General features: G+C 31.5%; 1 protein-coding gene across 1 annotated transcript in view; it reads left to right on the top strand.

The window, feature by feature from the left end:
- Window positions 1-2792: 2792 nt before the first annotated feature.
- Window positions 2793-12062, top strand: part of LOC106476503 — a gene marked incomplete at its 3' end in the record, with an annotated part of 13243 nt that continues 3973 nt past the window's right edge. Inside the window, exons 1-3 of the mRNA XM_022380353.1 lie at window positions 2793-3503; window positions 9108-9270; window positions 11833-11951. Of these exons, the coding sequence (XP_022236061.1) occupies window positions 9148-9270; window positions 11833-11951 (242 nt within the window). The remainder of the gene's footprint in view (window positions 3504-9107; window positions 9271-11832; window positions 11952-12062) is intronic.

Consider the following 12062-nt stretch of genomic DNA (forward strand, 5'->3'; position numbering starts at 1 on the left):
GAAGATACGTCCAAATTTAAGAGACTTTGTTGAATTGTAATTTTGTGTTTGTAATTCTGTACATTTAATTAAGTTATTGTTAATTGTTATTGGTTTATTGTATTTGGTTATTGTTCGGGACGAACAATACTAAGGAAGGGGCAGTGTTGTGTCAGCGAGGTCACGTGATTAGTGTCACGCCACGTTTCTAGAACTATCCTGTACCTTCGTGAATGCCCTAGCATTTACTAGATATATGTTAGTTTGGTATATATATAAGACGCTCACAACGTGACGGAAATAACAATGTGTGTGTAGGTAGTGAGTAATTGAATTGCAGTCAGAAAGTATTGTTGAAGTTAACGTTCCTTGTTAAAACGTTTGTTATAGAGCGACTGTTGAAAATAAGTGTATCGGTAAAGTTATATTCAGAAAGAATAAACCAGTTTTATTAAGTAAGGACTTGTGTCGCTAAAGTTTCGTCGGAACGAAGTTACGGAAAATTAATTAACTAACGACTGGAGACGTAACAATATGAATAAATAATAAAGTACTGTTACGCCTCCGGTCGTTAGTTAAGTTCCCATATAATTTATTTCCGATGAAACTTTAGCGACACAAGTCTTTTCTTAATTAAACTAGTTTATTCTTTCTCAATACAACTTTGAAATTCACTTAATTTCAATGGTCACACTATAAGTTAAACAAACGCTATAATTCACAACGAACGACACACGTGCTCGACCGAACAATATGTTTCTATCTCTGTCTGCAGTTCAATTACATTACATTATATTGTTGCCGCCACTTCTTACCGGTCTTATATATATACAAGAATACCGCATATCTAGTAACTTCTCGAGGCTTCAGGAAGGGACGTGAACGTTCGAGAATATGACGTGTTACTAGCGTCACCGGACCCCCCCCCCCCGCTGTAGTAACAGTACGCTATACAAATAATTAAACTGTAAAATTTCAATGAAACATGAAATGTTTATTTTATTTTTATTCAGACAATTTGCTTATTATTGAATAAGTGGATATTGAAATGAAACTATAAACTAGAAATTTTCCATAATAATAATGCAGAACTAATATCATGATTGAACAAAATTCATAATAATGTAATTGCAGGATGGGACACGTTGGCATTGATCAATTCCAAAGTCTGAGGGGCCTGGCATCGCACGGTGGTTAGGGCACTCGTGAGCCACAGATTTAATCCCATCACAAACATGCTCACCCCTTCAGCATTGTAATATGATGGTCAATTTAACTGTTCGTTGGTAAGAAGTAGCCCAAGGTTTAGTAGCAAGTGGTGTTGACTCGCTGCCTTCAGTATGGTTATATTATTTGGTCGTACCACGTTAATATTTTGTGTCAGAACATTGTTTCTCTTACAGCAGAAACCAGTAGATTTTCGAATGGAACACAATTATCCATAATATCATAAAGTATTTTGGTTACGTGTATTTGACTACTTGTGTTTTGTGTGTTGCCCTACCTAGTAATATATCATTTTTTTGCTGGATTAGTTTGTACAGGTCTTATACAAATAATTGTTATGTTATCTCAGTCGCAGCATCTGGAAACGACCTAGATAACACAGCTAATGCACTTATAACCTGTTTAACAGGTTCAAAAAAAAAAAGCTGTTTGCGTCAAAGGTTCGCGCGAAAATGCAACATGTTATTACTAAATGCTAAGATTTAAGCGTGGAAGAGTACACAGAGAACAGTCGCCTTCTCTTATTTTGACAAGCAATTTTTTAAAGGTATGTAAACTTAATTAAATATTGAAAATGTAATACTACATGGTAGCAAATAATACCTGTGTACTGTTTTTTTAAAACTTAATTTCAATATTTCAAGCTATAACAAATTCTGAATTTAATTGCTCAAGCATTGTTGTGTTCATCACAGAAAAAAATGAACTTTGTAAGTTCCAGACAGATGTTTGTCCTTAGTAAAATGTATGAAAAGTTTTTAACAAACATTTTAGCTATTCGAAATTGGAGGAATTTGGAACATAGTGGGACATGTACGTGCTACTATGCTGGTGTTTATAAAACTAAAATGGTAGCAACCAGCCAACCACCCATGGGTAAGTGGGTCGTTATTCAGAATCTTTTAGTTGACAGAAGAAATTCAGAGTCCTTGATTTGGCGACCATTAAACTTGTGAAGCAGCTTATAAGCATTATAAAATTCTCTTAAAAATAAAGTTGTTGTAGTTATCTATATCCTTTGTATCATATATGATAAACTTCAAAATATCAATATAGGTTTTAACTAACCTTTGTAGAGGTGTTACAGTGAATAAATGAATTGTGACGTTGTAATGACAGTTTTACTTTTGATAAATATGGTTTCTTGTAAATTTTATCCAATTAGTGAGCAAATTATTTTGAATAATCAGGCCTATATATATATTCATTTTACTAAATAGGAATCGAGGGTTGGTAGCAGTGCTTCTTAGCTAAATATTACTAATTTATAGACCTCTGATTTACTATCGCGATATCGTATATTTTATACTCATAAGAAATTCATTGGGTTTGTCATATTTCTTTCTATCTGACTAATATGCAAGTTTCAAAAATTATCGAACATAAACTTCTAGTTATTCTTCCACATGTTAAAGAAAAATGCACTTCATATTTGTAATTTATTCAATAAAATATTTTAATATATGTAATTTTATATAACGAATCGCAAATTTTGATTTTGGGTTGACTTTAGCTCGCTCCAAACGAAAACAGCCTAAACTTTATGTTAAAACCACGTTAATTGTGGAAGTTTTTTTTTCCCCACATTCATCTTAATTTGTTCACTGTGAATTCTACACATATATAGTTTTGAAAAACATCTACAGTTAACGTAATTTTTATAAAGTTCCTAATGCTTCGCTAGCTTTCGGCGTTTAGACCGTTGTGGTATTTGGTATTTTCAAGTAAAGCCGATTTCACGGCTAGTATTAGATAAGTAAACCCCCAAATAATAGCAGAGTCGATCAAGAAATAAGGAGTGTGATTTGAATTTAAAGTTATCTGAGAAATAAACAGAATGGACACATTTGAAGGACAGTGAATACAATCTTTATTTAGACTTATCAAGAAAAAAACAACAACAACAAAACAATGCGGGTTCCTGCATACAGAAGTGGACAATTTTACTGGATTAGTGAATAGCTCGTTAACTTTATGCTCCTTAAGATGAAATCCTGCCAAACTAATGATAATGAAAAACAGGCAGAACTGACCAAAAACAGCGCTTCTGAAGTCCACAGTTAAACTCTCTTGGTCCAATCGTTTCCTCACAGCATTGGTCGACTGGTACATGTAGTCAACGTCATACATACCCGGCCGGCAAATGATATTATAGTGCCAATCCTTTCAACCCGGATGCTACAGCAATATTATATCCTATCAGCCAGAATAGACACTTTCTACTATGGAGATCAAAGAAACAAAGCACTGTTAATAACTTTCTGGACTATATGTTTTCACCATTACAAAACGGAAAAGTAAGAAAACTATAACATTTAAAAAATCTTTATATCATTAAAGCAGGAATAATAAATAAGACATTCCTGCATATCACACTCTTCCTTCCTTCTGTCTTTCATACATATCCCAAGCCAACCCTTAAATTATGATTTTACACACATGATAAGAAAATCAAATATATTATGCAAAAAAGAGAACCCTTTAACAAATAATTACATTAAGTATCTTTTAACAAAGAATACATGCATATACACACACAAAAATACATAAAAAACTTTAACACTGAATACCTACCCCCTTTAGAAGGTGGTAGTCTAACATACCACAGACATGAAATATGAAATAAAAAGGACAAAATAAAGTAAAAATCTTCAACAAAGATGACCTACCCCCTTTAGATAAGGGTAGTTTAATATATCTCACATAATTACATTTAAAAAAATATAATTAATGATTAAACAATGCACAATACAAAAACAACTCCCTGCAATAATGGAGCAAACACACGAAAAACCAGGGAACTTTTTATGCCCAAAGAGAGTTAAAATAAATTGAAACTTTTCACAGTGTTTACACAAAATAACTATTTAAAATGAAATGCATAAGACATAATGACACAATGAAAACATAATTCAGTACAACTAAACCTTTTACCTTAATCAAAACATAATCAGTCAAATTGCAAAATGTAAACCATCATAATAAACATACTGATACAACTCTTTATAAATGAAATCAATATAATCCAAACATATTAAAGTAAGACTCTTTTATTGAAACAAAAGCAAAACACTATCAAAATAATTGTATGCTGAATCTTCTATCAAAATATTTACATAGATTACACTGACCTAAGTAACAAGAATAGAATAAATATATAGTGAATATAATTCACAATATATTTACACACACACTTACATGAACTATTTGGAAATGGTAAGTTACTGGACCTTCTGATGGCAGAGCTTGTGTATGGGCACTTATGGCTCTCCCAGGTTTGGTAGACCTCAATGTTTAAGTCCAGTGTTTGCTTCACTGATCTGGTGTCAGAGAAGCTGACTTTTATCTGGTCTTCTGGCTGACATTTTCAGTCAACCTGGCATCTCTTCATAGTAGTCTTCAGTTGTGCTGGCAACCTATCAACCAATGGAAAAATACTTTTGTAATACCAAGCAACAAGGAATGGAGAAAATGTTGGCTAGTTCAAAAACAAGATAGCCAAACACGTCCAGAATTTGATCCTTCATACAAAAGTCCAGATTTCAATGTAATATCAGGTGAATTCTAGTGGTCAAGAGTGCAGCTTGAGAAATTTGCAATCTCCAGGTTTCCCTGAGTTTCCACTCAACCAGCTGCCTGGATAACAGGATCACACACACACCAAACTCTTGGACCCAGCCTAATTCCTAGATGTCATGTAGAGCCTGGTTAACATAAGAAAGGGTTTGAGAGTCAAGAGTACTCAAGTCTTACGTAATTGAGCTGACTTGAATTAGGCGATGCCAACTTCATATTTGACTGTTAGTAGTAACTCTACAATGTAATGCATACATTGTGCTTCCAATATTACTCGATGGCTCAGAAAGCAAGAGGTCATGATACTTTTTTGGTCATCAGTCCTCTAATTACTTGACCATCTTAACTTTTATCAGTGGGAGGCCACTGTCTCATCTGTAACTATCAGAGGTTACCCACCAGTGGCATATCCAGTCTTTCTCAGCATATTGTCTGTGATTTGGATTAGAGCCAGAGCTGCTGTGCTGTGACTAGCAATGGCCTGGATGTCCTGTGGAGACCTCCTGAAGAGGTCTTTGACTCTACAGGCTCAAAAATTCTGTGTTGGCAGCCTTCTTGTACTTGCTTCATATATTTTATAATGATGATGGTGTTTTCCTTTATCTATATATAAAGCAAAAAAATAATAAAAAAAATCTGTGTGTCTGTCTGTTTGTCTTTTATATAACTAATCCCAGGTTGCTGAGCCAATCTCAACCAAACTTTGTGGGATGATAGTTTAGAACAAAGGGCATGTTATTGGGTGGTTCAGAACACCTTCGACCCCTCATTATTGCTGTTATTGAGCATTTATTATCTTTAGCATTAACTTATGGTGCCACATCCTTACCCAAAAAAACTTTATTAAATTTTCTATAGCACAACATACACACAGTGTAGGGAGAGGTCACACAAGCATTTTATATATACTAGACAATGAGCTGGTACTCTGAATGGAGGAATGCAATGAAAAAATGGCCACCACTATTGCAATAATGTATAAACTCAGCTGATGTTTCTACTCCAAGAGCCACAATAAGTTTGATATAAAGTGCCATTTCGACTTGAGTTATACCCACTTCATAATTTGACCCATGACCTTTCAAATTCGGCCTGTAAGACACTCCTGCAGCCAATGACCTTCAATAACTGTGCACAGATATATATTTAAGAATCTTCTATCAAAATGTTTACATCGATACACTGGGAGAAAGAGAATTTAAAAATGTGTTGTGAAAAAACCCAGGTAAAACGGTGTTTTTCTTTTTAGCTGTAGTTAAGCCTTTGTTACTTTTATCTCTCCCACTACCTGCTGAACATTTCAACATCAAAACTGAAACATTTTCTTATTAGTATTAGTGAATATAATAGTATGATACATTTTCTAATTGTACTTTCCAGATCAGTTATCGTAGATAAACTCATACTCATCAATTCATTATATTGAGGAGGTTCTAGAGATTATGCAAATGAAATATGAATATTATAAGATGACTCTGTAAAGGATTTGTAAATTCTCAGATGCATCTATAATACAAATGATTATTTTTATATACAATAGGTTTTCACTTTGATCAAATTTGTGAAGATATACATAATAAATATAGAATTATAGTAAACATTAATTCTCCCATACAGCATCAGTCCAAGAGAATGAGCCCTTGCATAAAGGGCTAATAGATAGTAAAGATATGTAAATTAATAACTTAGTCTGTGGTATACAGGTTCACCAGTATCCAACAGGTTTAAGATTTGCAATAAACAACACATTTTATAGAGAACAAACTGGAAACAAACAGCAAAAGAAAAGCCAAGCATAGATGCAAAATAAAGAGTAGCACACTGTGGATTAGAGCTGGGTGTTGAAAGTTGGTCACTTGCTGCTATTGCTTTGGCCACTACCTCTTCCTACAAAGTCACCCAGACCATTGCACAGTGTATACCATGTTTTAAGTATATACATATTGAGTTCTTAAAGCCTATACAAAACTTTAGGTAAGGTAATAATAAATACTTTAATAATATTTTATGTTATAAATAACTCGTGTAAAAGGATTTTTGTGTTATTTATCATAGCATCAACCCCCACATATTTTTAGTTCATAACCCGAACAAATGATGGGTAACCTCAGCTTGTATATGTATGTAGTAAAGGTGATGATTTTCTGTATTATCTTTTTTCCTATAATTTATAGTTATGAAAGTTTGCATATCGCATTTGATATTGTTTCCCTGCAATGTATAGAGATAATTCTGTTTTCCCTATCATTTAGTGATGAGTACTCATGTGTAAAGTTTAGTGATGGTTTCCTGCAGGATAGTGATGATGTTTTTCTACAGTGTATAATTATGAGAGTTTGTGTGAAGTGTTGATTGATAGTGATTTTCCTGTAGCCTTAGTGGTAGCATTGTTTTACTACAGTATGATCATAGCAGTATTTTGATGGAGGTGATATCCAATATTGTGTAGTCACATTTGGAAAATACATAATTAAACCCCAGCATTTTCACAGGTGAACCTAGCTGTTTTTCTTAGGGTTAAAAGCATAATGATACAGTAAAATGTGTGTACAGAAAACTTTAAAACAGGAAGTAAGTGTGATTGGCCTATTGTGGGTCAATGATACGTGTTTAATAGATTTGTGTAATGGTTCACTTTACATGTTATGACATTCAAAGATCAATTTGAAAATTGAAGAAAAGTTTAGAAACTTAGAATAATGTACCAATATTATTTATTTTGTATTCAATATAAAAAGAAATACAAACTTCATAATTAACCAACAAAGAAGATATTCAAATAAAGATGTTTACATTAATACTATGAGGTTTAACAATATTAAAACCTCCCCCACCTAGTGGCTCAGAAATAATTCTGAAGCTTTATAATTCTGAAAACTAGGTTTTGTACCCATGATATGCTCAACACAGATAGCCTATTGTGTTGCTTTGCACTTAATAACAAACAAACAAACAATACTAAGAGTGGAAATCCAGTAAGCTTCTTTCATCTTTCTATCTGCTTTGTATTGAAACCCAGTTTCAATACCTAAGAGAACCAATGCCATTGATAAAATGGAGTGATAAACAGTAATTATCTACTTTGACTTTTTCCGTACTATCTTTATCGGTATTACATATTTAAGTCTTTTGTGTAAAGTATCGTATTTCTAATATTTTGCTTACTTTTTTTTTAAAGAAGTATTTATTTTCACTTATTCTCTGCACGTTTTTATTTTATAAAATTTATGTAGTAAAATTTCTATATTATTATTATCTTTTTTAACCATTCACAGTTTTTTTGTTTTTTAATATTTCTCATTTTACTTGTTTTGTATTAGTTAAAACTAGAATCAATAAATAATGGTGGTAAGGTGTGCTATGTTTTTTTCCCAAATTTTGTCTGCTACTTTCATACTGATCTTTGTACCTCTGATATGTGAAGTGATCCACTTGCATAACTTTGGACAACACCTGGCTGATCAGACATATTTCCTGTTTTCTGAAAATGTCCATGCATTACACTCTATTATATTATCGTACCTTTGCCCTGAAAAAAGTGCAGGCATTATATTATTTTTATAGTGATTTAACACCCTTTATGATCCTACATGTTTTTGGTATCATGGCTATACTCTAGAGTAATATGTAGCAGTGTTTTTCTTTAGTGCGATGATATTTTCTTAAAAAATTGTATCTTGATGAGGTAGTTTTTATATAATAAATATTATGATAATAGTGATGTTTTTTTATATTTATGCTTGGACATATGATAAGTTATTTTAAATTTCAAACATTTGTTTGATCTGAAATAACCTAACTGTGTATGTTACATAACACTAATTGCATAGAAAAAGTGACAAAAACTTTTACTGACAAGTAAAAATGAAAATGCCATTACAATCAAAATATAAAGTTTACTTGCATGGAGATGTATATAAAAAAGATAAGCATAGCTGTTGGTGCTACACTTTGGTTAATCTTTTATTGTTAACTAATTCAATTTATTAGTTTATGATATAGACTTCCTCAGTATATTTTTATCATTAATGTATTTGTGCACCATATTTCAAATGAATATATTATGTTATATCATTTGATTTTGATATTTAATTTTTTACTTGTTTTTTTTTTCCATAGATGATTTTGAATTTTACCTTTTTTATGCTTTTAACATTTCTCTAAGCACTTCTTGTATATGATTATCTATTGAAAATAATTTTTAAAATCAGTATACACCACATTCTGTGTAGTTTTAATTATGATTAGTTTAAAGCACCTACAACATTAATTTTTTGCTTAGGTTTTACCAGGTAAAATGACTGATACATTTTTATTTCAGCTAGAAAAGCTAGAATCTAGCTAACATTACTGAAGGTTGTCAGAATGCAGAATGAACAAGAGGATCAAACTTGTAAACACTTGAAGCTTGATGAAGCATGCTTGACCATCCAATCAACAGCTAGTCGTGCATTACAACTTTGGACTCAAAGCTCAGAATGTGAAGGAGTAAGTCTGACTTGAAAATGTACAAGTGATTTTACTGCTTATTGTATGGTATCATTTTCAATTTATTTCTATTGTGGATCATATAAATTGAGTAACTTTAAATACAAATTTTGTAGTGGTAGTGTGATGTACAACTTGAGAGTTAAGCAAGCAAAAATTATTTTATCTGTTGAATTGTAGTAGATAGTTTACAAAATTTAGTTATAGTGAAACATGAATTTAAAACTGGAATGCACAAACACAGACATATATCTTTATACACATATGTATACATATCTTAGGCTACATGAAAAATATGTTAAGTTCAGATTAAAAAAAATAAAAAATAGGCCTACTTGCCAGATGGAAATATAATAATAAAAAAAGGTTTAATAAAACTTACACCCATATACTTAGAATTGTTAAGATAAGCATACTTACCAGATGGAAGTATAATAAAAATGTATTAATAAAATTTATACCTAAATACTTAGAATTGTTAAAAATTAATGTTTGAAATCCAAATGAAATACAGAGCAAAGCACCAGTTAATGCTTCAGAGCACTTAGAAGTAAGAGAAACTGGTTTCAAATGCTTGACACTTTGTGCTAGTAATCTAATTAAAATAGTGTCTCAGTGATAAAAATTGTTGATTATAACAACATATTTATGACTGTAAGAAACTCCTGCTTAGCTCATTGCTTACTATTTTATCATTTAGATTTGATTGATTGAATGATGGTGTACAGTGTAGCTGTTTGAATTAGATTTAATTTTATTAATATATATATATATATTAGGAAAATAAACGTTTTTAAATATTTAAAACAGGATTGTATTTGGCTAGTTATTGATAAAAATGTATTGTTTTTAAGAGCTTTATTTTCAGAAATTGAGCCATGACCGTATGAGGTTTTATGAAGAACATTTCAATGAATGGGTATTTACAATACAGGTTACAAGATACCTTGGTGAATTTCTACATTAGTAGTGTAATGGAACTTTTTTTGCCTGGGTATGTTGAAATAAAGAGCTCACAAGCACCAGCAGAAATCTACAGGCTGCAATCTTGAAGTGCCACTAGTGATATAAAGTTATTTGCCATTATGTAAAAAGTGTTATGTAGTCCAGATCCTCTCCCTCTTTTTTTCTTTTGTGCAAAGTTTAAAGAAATATGATAAGTTATTTGCTACTGTGTTTTATTACTTTGGTAAAAAGTACTAAATGCAAATTTCATGTTTTAGCAACTTTCACTTGTGATGTATAAATATATCATACATTTCTACTTTCCTATTTTGCAATAATACTATTCTGAATTTATCACTCATTCTATACATATGCAGTTTTCCCACAACACATATCAAGAAAGTCATGAAGTTAATTTTGTTCTAGCTGTCTTTGTTCCTTGCCATTCTATTCAGGTTGTTCTGCCCCTGTGAGTGAATGGCTGTAATGCTGCACGTTGTGAAGAACATTGACAGCTAGTGTCTGTAAATGTTAGTTCAGATAATATCTCAAGATTATGGTCTCTCTTATGCTTGAACGAGAATGACTAATCATATGGGTAATGCTAGTTGCTTTGGGTAAATTCAACATTACTCCGTGAAGAAAGAAACATTGAACTTAAACAGTCTGGTACATGATTTGGTCTGATCAGTTGAAGATAACTAATCCAGTATGAGACCATTCTATGTCAATAAAGCAAGCACACACACACACACACACACACACACACACACATACACACACACACACACACTCTGTTTCTGAATAAATAATTTACTTAAGTGAATAATAAGTGAATTTACTTGTATTTTACATTGTTTCAAGTTTCTTTCTTTCATGAACTCTGTTACTCAGAGATTCAGCACTATTTGATAATAAATGTTTTCTAGAACCTCCTGTTATTAAGCAGATTTATCCCATAGCTCTAAGGTTAATTTAGTTTTACCTAAATATACCACAGACTCAAAAAATAATGATAGAATTTAATCCAGAAACAGTTTTTAAGTTGTTTAAATCAGTGATATTCTTAATTATTGTGTATGCAGTGTTTTTCATTCCTGAAAGATTTAGCCATGTGCAGTAACCAAAGACCAGATTATTGTAAGACTGTTAACATTATTTGTTTTGTGTGTATGTAAATAAATTTCTGAATAATATAAGTATATATTTTTATTATATACATTATTATTTCACTTTCTGAAATTAAAATTGACATTCAAAATAGTTTGAATGTTTAACTAAAGAAACTAGTAATCTGACAGAATTTAGGAATGATATAATCCGCTGCACAACCAGACAGCAGAAAAATTTCTGGGGCAACTATTTCTAAAGCAGCACCAAGATGAGTTCTAGAACTTTTTGTGTATGAAGGTTTAGTTAGGCTTATAGTGAGCAGCACTAACTTTTCACCAATGTTCAACAGTTTATAAAGGAATGTGAATAATGCAGGGTATTTCTCAAAGGGAATGTACATTTCAGAACTGAGTTCTGCAGTGTTGAACATATTAACATTTGTTGTTAAGTTTTTATATTGGAAAACTTTCTATTGATGTTAATAAAATACTTTTATTTTTATAGTGCCCTGGTTTATTCCAGAAAGAAATTTCTCCCAGAAACAATTTCACATTAAAAGTAAATACTTCTACAGAAACTAATTTAACTGTTATTGAAGATACTTCTGCAGGTGTGTTTTGCAGGTAATGTATGAATATATATATATATATATATATATATATAATTCCAGATATACATATGTTTAGTATACATGTATATATATATATATATGTATATATATATATATATATACA

The sequence above is a fragment of the Limulus polyphemus genome, unplaced genomic scaffold (genome assembly GCF_000517525.1).
Source record: "Limulus polyphemus unplaced genomic scaffold, Limulus_polyphemus-2.1.2 Scaffold10743, whole genome shotgun sequence".
NCBI lineage: Eukaryota > Metazoa > Arthropoda > Merostomata > Xiphosura > Limulidae > Limulus > Limulus polyphemus.